Consider the following 15064-nt stretch of genomic DNA (forward strand, 5'->3'; position numbering starts at 1 on the left):
TACCTCTGTGGGTTCAGGTTGTGTCTGATGCTGAAGATCGTGGTAGAAACGCCTGAATGTAAAACCCACCTGTCCTACCTGCCTGATGAGTCTCCTACTGTTTGTTCTGACAGTCTGTCAGGTGTTAAAATCTGGTTTCTCAGTTTTGTTACACAAACGAGCAGTTAAAGGATCATCATGTCAACCAGGGATTTTCATGCAAACTGAAGTGAAACCAGCAGCTGACTGGAAGGAAAGAGAAGACCAGTTTATACAACTGAAACCTCCCAAGAGTGAACTGGTCGTCAGGAATGAAGAGGAGGAGGTAGGGCTGTGCAATACGACCGAAATCTCATATCCTGATATAGGTCATTTCATATCGAGATAATGATACATATCACGATCTAGGTCGATTTTGTAAATTCAGTGAATGAATAGTTTAGATAACTATCGGTAATTGAAGAGACAAACTTTACGTTTGTTTGTTACCTCCACCGAGGAGGTTCTGTTTTCACCTGTGTCCGTTTGTTGGTTTGTTTGTCAAGAGGATTCCGCTGAAACTACGGAACCGATTTGCACCAAACTTGGTGGTGGGATGTGGCCCGGCCCAGGGAAGAACCCGGTACATTTTGGTGCGGATCCGGTCAAAGGGGGCCGGTCCAGGAATTTTTTATCACTTTCCTTAACAATGCGAGCCAGGGCATTTCTCACCTCTTCTCACCTGTGCTCTAGTGAGTGTCAGTCTGGTTTATTATTTCGTTTTTATCAAATTGGTTCAGGACAGAAAATGAATCCGCAACTATTTTGATTATTGACTAATTGTTAAAGCTAGCACCAGTTTCTGTACTGAAAACATCATCAAAAATACTTTTGAATACCTGAGTTTGGGGAATACAAACATTTTTCATCTGAAAAAATATGCTGAACTGCTCAATGCTTCAGTGTTAAATAAAGACCTCGTACAGTTTTCTCTTTTGGATCAGGAAATACAGTATTTGATCAATAAATACAATTAAGACTGAAGCAAACAAGAACTATTGTGATAGTCTGTTAACTGTAAAAGTCTTTGCAGCTTCTCAAACTTTATGATTTATGAATATCTTTGGGTTTTCGAGACATTTGAAAACGTCAGTTTCAATACCAAATAGTTTATTTGTGTTTTAAGAAAATGGTCGGCAGGTTAATCAATAGTGAAAATAATTGTTAGTTGTGGCCCTAATCTGTGGATCACTTTCTTGATGAATCATCCATAAAAGTCAGAAAACACTAAAAAAATGTCTGTCTCAGTTTCTCTTAGTCCTTGTTGACCTCTTCACGTCTTGTTTTGTCCGACCAACAGTCCAGAACCCAAAGAGATTCAGTTCACTGTGACAAAATAGACAAAGCGTCACTTTTCAGGAGCTGAAATCAGTGAATATTTGGCATTTTTGCTTGAAAAATGATTCAAATGAATAATTGATTATTAAAATTGTTGCCACTTATTTTTTTTGTTGATTGACTGATTGATTAATGTGTGAAGTGTTTCAGCTCTAATGTGGTCTGTGCTGTGAAGGAAGATGAGGTTATGGAAGTGATCAGATCCTCACACTATGAAACTTCTGCTGTGGATAAAGGAACATTGGGCCGTTAATGATGTTGTGTTCTTACTTTGTCATGCGACTGAGTCGATCCAGAGCGGCCGTGTCATAAAAAACCCAACCCACGTGTTACACCTCGTTTCTCACACTCTGAGACGTTGATGTTGGATTTTTATTAGAGTCCACATCAGTTTAATCCACCCGAGACTGTCATCTTCAGACTCACGGACAGATCCTCACACACCAACTATGGATGGATGGATGGATGGATACTAGTCTCTGCAGCAGTCTGCAGTCAGACTTTAAACCTGTGGTGATGGATGACGAGGTGTGTAGTTCTCCAGTATGGCCCCAACACTTCCATTTGCAGTGAGACTGGTTTGTGATGACTCAGTGTTTGAAGTCTGTTTGGTTAAAAGTGGAGTCACTTCATGACCACAGTAGATCCAGGTTGTTGGCTGAAGGTCGATCCATAATAATTTACCGACAGATGTTGTCAGGACTGGTAATGTAATGAAATAAAAATAATCAGTAGTTGCAGTCCTAGTAACAACAGTATAAAAGTACCGTGACGTGTTTCGACATCCTGTTCTTCCTCAATTTGCACTGACTCACAGGGAAGTGTCTGACTCACACACCTGTTCAGGTGAAACAAAGGAAACGGTAGATGGTGTAATGTTGAACAGGTGTTGCAGAGACCTGGGGTTAGCGTGCTACTGCTATCATACTGAGAGTTTCTGTGTCCACATGTCAGATATCTGAACCAATCACAGCCTCAGTAGAAGACCCCCCCCCCCCTTCCTCCTCCTCCTCCTCCTTCTCCTTCATAGTTTCTGTCAATGCTGCTCTTTCTCTTTCCTGTTGCGTTCTTTCACTTATCACAACTTAGAGTGGCTGAGGGGTTAATGTTGCAGTCTGAACACAATTCAATTCCACCGTCTGATTGGCTGCTGTGGAATTACAGCCTGTCGGTTTTCTGACTGTAGAAACCAGCGAACAGCAGCAGCTGACAGCAGTGCGAGGCTTTGGGGAGGCAGCTTGTAGGAAACCAGATTTTTCTCTTGGCTGCTGAGGCAGATTGTCTCTTCAGTATTTGTGGAGCTTGTCCAGCTCTGCTAACAAGAGCAGGAGTGTAGTTAGTTAGTTGGTTTGTTCAAAAAAATTTGACGTTTAGTTTTTATAATTTCTGCTCGTAGTACATTTCTTTCAGACCACGTCCCTCTTTCATTTATAGACATCAGAAGGGTTATCAATAAGAGTACTGATGATCAATACACACCCCGAGTTTGTGGACATTTTTCATCCTGGTGACAGACATTCAGTTTTCTCCCTCTGTGAAAACACATTTTTTTTGGAATAACAATTTAATGGATTTTTCCATATGTGCACATCACTTCACAACAACTTAAATCTTATCGTTATCGATTACTCTAACAGTTATTTTCTCCGTAAATCATTTGATCTACGAAATGTCCCATCTCAGTCTTTGAGTCAAAGATTTTGTGTAGAGATGTTTTGTCTTATCTGACCAACAGTCCAAAACCCACAGAGATTCACTTTACTGAGACAGAAATCAGAAAAACAGAAAAATCTGAGACGTCAGGGGCTGGATGGTGGTTTTGATTGAAAACTGTAGAGTTTAATCGACAGAAAAATAATTAGCAGATATTTTGATAATCAATTAATTGTTCAAGTAATTTATAAAGCACAAATTTCCTGTTCCAGCTTGTTATTTGAGAGGATTTGCTGCTTTTCTTAGTCTTATTTGATGGTAAATCAAATAAATTTGGTCTATAAAATCTACGGTGATGTTATTTAATTGCTTGTTTTCTCCGATGAAAAAATCCAAACAATTAATCAGTGAATAGAGAGAACATTGGACCGATTAATCAATAATAACTGTATATGTCTATGTATCATATCAATAATATTCTGTAGCAGTCTAGCTGGTGCACACGTGTTCCCAGAGAGCTTCTGTAAAAGTACTTACGGGCCCCTCCCAGACAATTCTGACCCAGAGTAGATTGTAACCTGCAGATTTGATGTGGTTTCTGGAGTTCAGTGACCTGACCTCATATGTGAACAGGATGAGATGAAGCTGTGGTGTTGTTTCTCAGATCCTCCAGCTCGTCTCAGTTTGATCATTATGTGTAACTTTGATGATGACAAATGTTTGTTTTCAGTCTGTTGGTTTCCATGTTTCTTCAGCTGGTACCCCCCCATGTCCCACAGCTCAGTCTGCTCTTATAACCTCCAAAGTGAACAAATCAGGTCTCAGTCTGGAGACACACAGTTCTGAGTTCTCTGAAGTTAGGGACGTTTACTCTCCTCATACTTAGTATAGATCATTATGGTTTTAAACTTTAACTTGAGTCTAAACAGTCAGACAGTCGGCTCTAATGTGCACATCTGGACTTCCTGTTCATATTTTCACGATATTTAAATCCAGGAGGTCTTGAAGTCTTGCATTTGTCTTTCCAGCGAACTTCGTAATACACCACTGCGGTCTTATTTCATACATACATGAGTGGGCATGGACAAAAAACATCAAATCAAATTAATCTGTATTTGTGCCATAGGTCATAATACAATTACAATGTGAAATGGTATGTTGTCATGGTCCAAGTGAGACAGAACTATTTACAAAATATAGTACATGTATGTACAAAATAATATTAATAATGATAACGGTTGGTCGGTCAGGTTTGTTCTGATTGGGTTGTCCGGTGTCAGTTATCTGGTAACACTGGCTGTCAGGCAGCTGAAGGCCGCTGTGTTTTCTGAGAGGCTTAAGAGGGACAGTACCGATTTCTGTCAGTCAGGAGATACAGTCATACAATGTGAGATACTGAAAGAGCATTTATTTCTAACATGTGGGACTTTTCTGACTGAAATCAGGACATTCAATATCACAGGAAAAAACCATTGAGCTGCCACTCGCACCTGTGCTGTTTTTAAAAAAACAAAAAAAAACAAAAAAAAAAAACAAAACAAAAAACTGATTTTTAGTTACTTTTAGTTACAGAGGTTTAAAGCTTTTTGATGCCTGACCCTTTCTTATACAGTATATTAATCTGAAAAATGTTATATGAGATGGATTAAATCCATTAGATTATTTAAACTGTTCCGTACTCTCTTAGGTCTCGATCACATCTTTAGTTCGGTTCTTTCGGTCCAAACCAAGAGAAATAATGAATCCAGAGTTGTCTTTGAGTTTGGTTCATGGTCACACTGACTTTTTACAAACAAACCAGAGGAGTAAACATGAGGTCACGTGACCCACAGGTAACTCACCGATTGGACAGTTGTGGTGATGTCATCCTGCATCATCATGACCCAGGGGGAGAAATCAGATTCAGGTGACTGACGACAGGTCAGTTAGTACTTTATGTTCCCGATGGAGTCAGAAAGAGCTCAGAGAGAAATCACTGACTATCAGCCGTAGTCATGTGATCAGACTGTAAATCGACCCCATGTTGAATAATGAGCAACAGGCAGAAATAGTTAGAGAGACAGCGCAGGTGAATTACTGAGGGATCATTGTGTGAAGTTCATGGAAGATGCAAAATCTACACGCTCAGGTTTTTACTACCTCTGACATCTCACCTGCAGACGTACATATTGGTTGCCTTGGTTACCGAATGATTTACATAAGTAGATTATAATGATTTACAGATTTGATTATAATCAAATCAGCAGATGGATTTAATAGTAGTTGAGCTTTTGAATCCATGTTAAAATCAAAGATCTGTTATCAATGAATTCTGTGGTTGGTCCATTTGCTCTCACACCACAAACGAACCACCAGTATCCACTTGTAACCAGACCAAAAAGAAGACAAACTGACATGTTAAAATGTGAAGCTGTATCACAGTTGTTGAAATCAAGATTATCTAGTATCATATAGAGTTATAAGGTGAATACAGATGGATTAGATACTTGAGACAGATTTTATAAAATACTGTCAAACCCCAGCCCCGACTCTGAGCCTTGTTCGTCTTTTCTCTCCGACTGAATCCTCTGATAGTTTGTGGTGAATTGACACGTCAGTGAACGTCAATGAACAATCAGACTGATGACCGTTTAGAGTCAAACCATCCAGGCTCAAATTAGGCTTAAAATGGTCACAAATGTATATTACTTGATCTGCAAAGGAAAAACATGAATATGAAAATATGATTTGTGTGTAATTTTGGGTACTCACAGATGTGGATCGCCTGGTAAGTTCTGAGACTCTTTTTCCACAAACGCATGCTGCCCTGAAGTGCTTGTGGAAAACTGGGACGTCTCGGCTTTTGGTGAATCCCTGTATAGAAAGACGTTTGTTCTAGACAGACAGAACAGCTTGATCCTGTGCACACACACTGAACTATCTGGAAACAAATACAAAAGAATGTCACAAATATTTTTATACATTTGTTCACACAGGAAGCTTTTCAAACGTGAAAATGATCTGTGAAGTTGAAGTTGAAAAGTCTGTATGTAAAATATTAACATTTATTCAGGCTGTGATGTGTGCATTTGTAAAACTTTTTTACATGTGTTCAAATTGCTTGACATTTGTGTGTGGATTATAACAGCATCTGTGAGTACCCAAAATTAAGCAAAAGTCATTGTAAACATTTTTAAATCTTGTTTTTCATTTGCAGATCATGTGATAACCATTTGTGACCATTTTGAGTCAAATTTCTCTCCATAGAAGTAGCCCTGCCAAAATTAGTCAAAATTGACATTTGATTATTTGTTCTAAAATAAACACACAAGTTAGAACCATTCAAACATCTGTTTTTGTGCATTATGTCCATAAGAGTAGAAACCAAGGCAACGAGATATATAACTACTTGGGTTCATATTTTCCAGATGTGTCCGCAGGTTGCCGGTGCTGGAATGCTAGGCTAACTGTAGCTTACATAACCTGCATACAACTCTATCTCCAGGTTCACAGTTTAGACGTCTACTGACCAAAATCCTAAGTATTTCCAAACGGGTGTTTTAGATTAATCAGAGTGCAAATCACTCTCTCTCTGGCCGAGTTGGGTTGTCAGCTGTCTGCCATCATTACCACACAGCTGTTGTTGAATTATTCGTTCGTTTCAGCTCGACATATATTTCATTTTTTCAGTCAGTAAAAGTGACGTTGTGTGACTCGCGTCCGTCGTGCAGTGTGTTCAGTGCAGCGGCCCAGTGCCGCGCCAGAGCTCGTGAGCTGGAGAGTGTTTTATTCACAATCGAATGGGTTGTTATTATTATTATTATTATTATTATTATTATTATTATTATTATTATTATTATTATTATTGTTATTATTATTATTATTTTTTTAAACACAATTTGATTATATAATCGAATTTAGAATATTTGTTGAAGACACGGAGTCCAGATGAAGGTTGTTGACCTGAGATCAGTTTTGAGCTTTTCTCTACAGCCTCTCAGTCAGGATGGAAGGGGGGTGTGTTTGTGTGTTAATGAGCAGTTTGGACAAAAACCAGCCTCCTTCTGCAGTAACATATTTGTCTGATTACACACTGAAAATCCTGCTGAAGTTTGGAAAACTTTCCGCTGGATGAACGAAGTTTCCCCTCCTGCTGTTTGGTTTAAATTAATTCAGTCTGAGAATAAAACAGTGAACAAACTGTAAGAAGAGACTGTGAAAAGGCTCTTTTTAAAAAAAAAAAAAGTTCAACACTTCACCTGAACACACCTGATTACCTTTTAGTTGTTATGTTTTCGGTTCTGTCTAGCCCTGTCCATTTGTAATGCTAGATTTGTGATTTTGGTGTAAACGGTCTAAGCAGTTAGTTACTGTGTGTTTCTGTATGAGTGTTAAACATGATTTGTAAAAAAAAAAAAACACTTCCATGAAGCAGGTTTAGCTTCTCTCATCAACAAATCTTACTTTTGATGATTTCTTTCAGCTTCTTCTCTCTGTCAGTGGTCATATGTAAAGCACAGATGTTTTCTTATCTCCAAGTCCTCTCTAACTTTCTCTGTGATCCATCAGTTTAGATGTGGATATGTCTGAACACACCAGAGCTGCTCTCAGGACTCTGATTTATGTCGATTTTGTCATAAAATACTGGTTTTATTAGTAGCAGCAGGTTGGGAATGACTGCTGGTTAACATGTAGTGTTTCTGAGATTAAATCAGCATTTCATCCTCATTTATTTGTCTGACAACAGAAAGAGAAAATGTTTAAATGAGAACAACGACATGTTTGAACTGAGCTGCATTAAAACACAGGGAGCAGGAGACTGAAAGCAGGTTTAAGATTCAGTTTTGTTGTTACCTGAAAAGAGTTTGAAGAAGAAGAAATCGAACTGTTTTTCTGTTTGGGTGATTCACTGTGGGCATAGCTCTCTGATGAAACCACTGGAAACACTGATTTTTGACATTTTCCGTCCTCAGTCGGTCCTCTGCGGGTGGAGTTTAAGACTCCGGTGAATTTGGAACAGCTAAAGAAGGACAACCCTGACCTGCAGCCGGGCGGACGGTTCAAACCCAAAGATTGTGAGGCACTGCAGAAAGTCGCCATCATCATCCCATTCCGCAAACGGGAGGAACACCTGAGGTACTGGCTGTACTACCTGCACCCCATCCTGCAGAGGCAGCAGCTTGACTACGGAGTCTACGTCATCAACCAGGTAAACTGTGATGTCACAGAGATGTCATCAGACCCCCGGTGTCTATGACCTGCACTTATTCACGTGATAGTAAAACAATTGGGTAATGCCTATCTTAGTACTACTGAAGCATAAAGAGTATTTCTAGGCATAGTATCAGTAGAGCTCACATTTCAGATTTCTTTCAAACTAAGAGTCAGGATAAATGTTGTTGCATCTAGTTTATTAAAGTGTCTTCACACTGTAGATGGGTCCACAGTGGGAAGTACAGCTGTAACTCCTGGATGTACATCAGTATGTACACATGAGTGGCTCCAGACAGAGTTCACGTGGAGATGGCTTGTGGACAGAATCAGAAACCATGTCGTTCCCTTAATGGTGTGTTCGTGTCACGTGTAAGTTACTATAAATACGAGCGTTCACATCAACATCAAAGTCGTAATGACGACTGGGAAACTTGCCGCAAAATAATTCAACAAACCAAACCAACGTGGCCAAGTCAGTTGTTAAAGATAAATAAACCCAAATTTAATTTAGTGGTATATTGTCACTGCTCAGTATTTTTAACCCTCGCACGACCGACTCTTCCTTCATACTAGGCCTGCAGCGAACATTTATTTTTATTATTATTATTATTTTTTTTTTTAAATTAATTGTGTGTTTATACAATGTCAGCAAATAGTGACAAATGTCGAATGTGTCGCAATTTTGTAAAGTCTAAGGTGACTTTTCAAATGTATTGTATTGTCTGACCAACAGTCCAAACCTGAAGACACTCAGTTTACTGTGATAGCAAAATCTGAGAAAATTAAACCGGGGAATGTTTGGTATTTTTGACTGAAATGTGTCTTGAAAATGATTAATTGATTATCAGATAGTTGCCAATCAGTTTTCTGTCGATCGACAAATTGTTTCAACTCATACAAGAATCATATAAGACGTGAATTTTGACAAGTTTTAAACACGAGAGTCTTTGATCTCTCCAAACCAACATACATGACCTGAACAAAGCATAACAGTAGGTGTGTTGCTGTATATCAGTGCAGAAGGTTAAGACACAAGTCAATAATTAATTAATTATTAATTAGGTTATCTCAGCACACTTTTCATATAGACCAGGTCTAGACCGGACTCTTTATAGTTATATTTACAGAGACCCAACATTCCCCCATAAGCAAACACCTGGTGACAGAAACAAGAAAAAACTCACTTTAACCGGCAGAAACCTTGAACAGAACCTGGCTCACGGGGTTGGGAGGGGGGGCTGCCCTGTCCAGAGAGAGAGGGAGAGAGCAGGAGGAAAGAGAACATGACACAATGCAAGTTACACATAGAAGCAGTGGGTATTGAGCAGGATCATGGGGCCAGTAGCTGGTTTGCAGTCACAGATCCAGACTCTGCAGCACCAGGGGCAGAAATACATGCAGAAAGCGACAGGGGGAGAGAGGAGCTCGGTGCATTGTGGGAAATCACCCGCAAATCAAGGCCTATAGCAGCAGAACTAAGAGATGGTTCGAGCCAAGCCTGAGCAGCCCTGACTGTGAGCTTTATCAAAAAGGACGGTTTTAAGCCGACTTTTAAATGTGGAGAGGGCGTCTGCCTCCTGGACCCCCAACCTGGAAGATGGTTCCACAAGTAGAGGAGCCTGATAACTGAGGGCTCTGCCTCCCAGTCTATTTCTGGAGCTTTTGAAAATCCTCAGATAAACTATTATTATGTAAAAAGTCACACAACTTGTTGGCGACAGCTTTCTCAAGGATCTTACAGAGAAGGGGAAGGTTAGATATGGTTCTATAATTGACTAAACATCAGGATCAAGAGTAGGCTTTTTAAGAAGAGGTTTAATTAAAGCTGTATTAAAGGACTGTGGTACATAGCCAGATTGATTATATCCAGTAAAGAGGTGTTAACTAAGGGTAAAACTTGCTTAAGCAGCCTATTGAGATGGCATCTAAGAGACACACTGACGTACTTCTTTATGAAGTAACCGTAAAGTATTGGCTCAGGGTGTGTCACTGAAAAAGGTCCTGGAAACATCCTGGAAAGTGTCTTGAAACCTGAATATGTAGAGTTTAGTTGTGTCCTTTAATGCAGTGAAAGATGAATATCTGTTTAAACATACTCAGAGAGGGAGTGTTCACTATGTGTGTGAGTGTGCTGTAATATGCTGAGCTGTTGACGTCCACGTCTTATCAGGAAAAAAAACACACATTTCAACAGGAATAACTGCTCTTATCGTTAGCTTGAGGTTTATTGTCAGACTGGAAACCAGGAGGAAGTGCACTTTCCTAGACTCTTTTGCTGATGGCGGTAATCTTCAGAAAGGGCTCAAGCGTTTTAGTTTCCTCACAGCGTGTTTAACTTGGATCGTCTGATGAAACAAAAGATATGGACAGGAAAAGATCCACTGTCACATTCAGTACTGACAGTACTACTGTTGTTAGTCCTACTGTAGAGTACCGTGGTTATTTCAGACTTCTTATAGACAGTGGGGGAGAAGAAATAAGTTAATTATCTCTAGTCCTATACTTAAGTATAATTTTGAGGTACTTATACTTGACTTAAGTATCTTCATTTAGTGCACCTATATACTCCTAAAATACGTCCCCATTTCAAAAAGGGGAAGTATTGTCCTTCTGTTTCATTACATTTATCTGAAAGCTGTAGTTACTATTTACTTTACAGATTAAGGTGTTACAAACAAAACATATGACAAGCCTATAAATTGCATTATTAAAAATTGAACCAGTGGTTCCCAACGTCTTTGTGACTCTTTACAGCAAAGCAGTGTGGCCTCTTTTTCACATTTTTCAGATGTGATTTGGTTCCACTAAAGAGAACTGATCTTCTCAAATGGTTTAATTTCAATAAATCTTTCATGCTCAATTTGGTGAAACTGTAAAGATTGGAAAACAAGACCAGGTCAAACTGAGTATTCGGCTGGACCGTGTATGGTCAGTGTGTGAAATTGAAGACGTAGTTGAAAACTGTCGTGGAGCCGCTGCAAACAGCTCCTTTCAATGGAAAGTAGCTGAAAACTGCTGGAGAAGTCGCTAAATGTCACTAGATGCCGTAATATTCATGAGACCTTTGTCATATTTGCTTTCTGCCTGGTGTCAACTGGTTTCAGCCCTTTACCTTTTTGCTTCTCTCCTGCTCTGTGTTCACATATACAGTCATTTAATACATCTGAATAATTCCCAATAAAGCTGCTCTCATCTACATGTTTTACCGTTTCTGTTGTCAGACGACGGAACAGGTATGAAAAAGTGACTTAAACGTGGCCCATTGAGACGACATGTTAACCAGCTGTCACTTCCCAGACGTTTCCGAGCTGCTGCTGCTAAAATCCTGGTTTTATAACCACGACGTCGTCTGACAGAGTCACCAGACACACAAGTTAAAGACGACGGCTGTGCTGTGATTTCAGCTACATTTACCTGTAAAATGATCGGCCAGAGAGAAAGTTAGAAGTTGCCGTGTGGTCAATTGAACGATGCATAGAGAGGCGTGTCTGTGGAGGGAAAGCCCAACCTCGCAATCATGGGGCAACACTGGCGACTCTCCTCTACGGAAAGTATCTAAGGTTTGTCCAGAAAGTCGCTAGATTTTTCTCTGGGTGCTTTAGTGAAGAAAAGTCATTCGAGGGTCTGAAAAGTCAGTGAATCTAGCGACAAAGGTACTAAATTGGCAAGACTGCCGGTAAACGCCCCCTGATGACGTAATAGAGACTGTGTGAATTCTTTTTACAGAGCAACAGCCAATGGGAAAACTCCAACACTCGGCAAATGGTGTAACTATATCAGTCAGTCACACACTCAGTCAGTCAGCCAACTGACTCTGGAAGCACTGTTTTGTTGTTTTAACAGTATATGTGTAACGACCTCTTCTTTCATCCTTCACTCAGCGGTTACGTACCCTGCTCACGTGTAAAAAGCTGATTAGAAACACGGTCACTTGTATAGGTGGCAGACAAGGCAGCGTCCTCCAGGAGGACTATACCTGGGGAAATCAGGTTTCTGGTTTACATGACAGAAGACGAGGTTCTGCTGTATTTACTTTTAGACGCCTCCAAAGCATCTGACTGGATTAATTATTGGAAAATGTTTATAAGTTGATTGACGGAGGTGCACTCCTTTTTATCGTCCGCATATTGTTGTAGCGTTACAGATGTCTGACGTTTTGTGTACGATGGGTTGGTATGTTCTCTGATTTTGTCACTAACCGATGGTGTGCAGTGAGGCAGCGGACTGTCATCTTCACTCTTTGGTCTGTTTGTCCCCAGCACCCTCCTGCAGAGATTACATTTGGCAGCTGACTTCGGGGACGTGGATCAGCGGGTCGGTGAAGGCGGTCGGTCATGTTCAGCTGTGTTGTGTCTGTTCATGTCGGCAGTTTATTTTCGTTGCAGTTTCCTGTCGTTTCAGAAGGAGGCTCGAGAAAATCGAAGAGAGATCGTTAATGAAAGATTGGATATGAGATTTGCTGGATGCAGGGCTTAATGAATCTGGGTATTTTACCAACTTGGAACCAGGTCCAAAATGGAACTGGTTTTTAGAACAAATTTAAAAAATGAAAAATTAGTGTGTCAGTGTGTTATTTCCACAACTTAGTTTTATAATGAAGAGTTATCTGTACTGATACATGGTCAAATATAAAAGTTTTTAAATAAAAATTAATTAAACCAAATTTAATTTGAGATACTGTGAGCAAAAAGACCTAATGAGCCAGGACATGTGACATTTAATTTGACATTAAAATGGGAATTTGTCATTTGAACATGAATAATAGGAATAATCACCAGCAGAACTCACTTTGCTGAAAATAGTTTCTGCAGTTAAAGCTGCTTTTTAAGAGATTTGGTGAGGTTTCATCTTCATGGCAGGTTTCTGACTATCAGTTAAAAGTCTCTGTACGTCCATCAGAGAGAATCATATAAACACTGTGAACACATAAACACAGAGACAAGAGTCTAAGCGTGGGAAAATAAAATTGCCCTTAAATAACTTTCCTGAAGACAAAGCCCTAGAACGTGATTGGCCATTTGCCCAAAACAACCAGGTATTAACCAATTAACCAGACAGGTGTTCACGCACTAGCATGAGCTGGGCACACGAAAAAATATATTACCACGGGCCTCTGCTTTGAGATAACGCAGAACATCTGGTTTCACTTAACATGACAGCTTCACATTCTTCAGCTCCATGGATCCTAACCGCCCTTTTAACATTAATTTCAAAATAAGAGTGCATTGTTATTCAATATTACTTCATCTTGAATTATCAAAGCAGGCTTCAATCTGTGGTTAATGAATCAAATGATCTGGATGACAATTATCAGGATTACTTTAGCCTGATATCAGCACGTTAGTCGGTTTAGATAAACCACGTTTGAAGAACAGGGTCGTGGTTTATATATCGTTCAGGTCTGAGTCCTCTGACTCTTCAGGGAAAAAGCTCCAGGGGCAGACTCTGCTCTGACTCTTTAACTCTTCTTCTATTAAAGTTTTCTTCTTCTTCTCACAGCACTGTGTGGGGTGTGTGTTTGTGTGTGTATGCGTGCATTTGATTGTTTGACTCTGACTGACAGTTGTTCTTCTCTCTCCTGTCCATGTCCTTCCTCCTCCTCTTCCTCTTCTTATTTTGTTATATTTTCCTCTTCCTTACCCTGCTTCTCACACTGCCCCCCCCCTCCCCCTTGCATGTCAGGCATTTCTGACCAATGGCTGTGGTCGCTGGAGACGCTGAGACCCGCCCCCTGCTTGGTCTCAGCCAATAGCAGCTGGTGTTGGCTGAGAGGGTCGCACTGGTAAATGGGCTTCTTTCTACTCTTTTTTTTCTATCTGCCTCTACTGTTTTCTCTTTGTTTCTACCTACAGGAAACAAAACAGACCTAAACTGCTGTCAGATTTTATATTTCAGATGCATTTGTGACATGCACAATAGTTTATAAAAAAAAGCATATTGGTCAGCTAAACTGTAAAAATCTTCAGACAGAATTTTATCATGTTTCAGTGTGATCTCATCACAGTGGGTGAATATTTTTATGTCAAACTTTACTAACCTCTTTGTGCATTTTTCACACTACAAGCAAGAAATGGATTAGTGTTTTATTTCCCTCCTCAGCTGTAGAAGCTACAGCCTCTGAAACACCAGTCAGATAAATAAAACTCTGAAGACTCACCTCTTCAAAACGGGACAGAGACAGACATGTGTTTATGGCTCTCTTTGATTTCCAAACACCTCTGTCTGTTTTCAATGAAAACAGCACCAAAGAAGAACAGAAATTCACTCAAATGCAGTGAGGTGGTCCCCTAGTTGTTTTTAAGGAGGGGGGATGTTTGAACAGTGCTATGTCGGATCCAAGTGTTTCTCTCTGTGCTGAATATTCGCACTAGAAGGCGAAGTGAAAACCTGCTGCCAGACAGATGCTGAGATATTCAGACTGAGCACAAAACTCTTAGACACATCTTAGACATTATAGTAATAACTGTCGGGATTGAATATTCTGCAGGTAAACTGTAAAAAGTCATTCACACTCACCAAATACACTAAGAGCCCGAAAGTACAACATCGTTCGCTTTACATTATCAGACTGAGCTGAGGGGTGGTTGTGATGAGGTTATTTACCTGTACATTTGTCGTAGGTTTAGAGGTTTAGCTGTACGTGTTATATGTGTGGAGCTTTCACTGAAATATCTCTGGTTATATCCAAATCAATGATTTAAATTGTGAGATTAACCAAAAACATGAACCATACAACTTCTCAACATATTTTCCATAACTTCACTATGTTTACTTGGCATCAATACTGTGACGTTAAGTTGTTTATAATGTGACAGAAGCTTTTATCAATAACTCCAACATCATCCAGAAAAACGTGTGTGCT

General features: G+C 39.8%; 1 protein-coding gene across 1 annotated transcript in view; it reads left to right on the forward strand.

The window, feature by feature from the left end:
* The window catches only part of b4galt1l (DP-Gal:betaGlcNAc beta 1,4- galactosyltransferase, polypeptide 1, like), a 36810-nt gene that overhangs the window by 2719 nt on the left and 19027 nt on the right, over positions 1 to 15064 (forward strand). The window contains exon 2 of the mRNA XM_040120197.1: positions 7962 to 8197. Coding sequence (XP_039976131.1) covers positions 7962 to 8197 — 236 coding nt within the window. The remainder of the gene's footprint in view (positions 1 to 7961; positions 8198 to 15064) is intronic.

Source organism: Xiphias gladius, chromosome 23 (genome assembly GCF_016859285.1).
Source record: "Xiphias gladius isolate SHS-SW01 ecotype Sanya breed wild chromosome 23, ASM1685928v1, whole genome shotgun sequence".
Taxonomy (NCBI): domain Eukaryota; kingdom Metazoa; phylum Chordata; class Actinopteri; order Istiophoriformes; family Xiphiidae; genus Xiphias; species Xiphias gladius.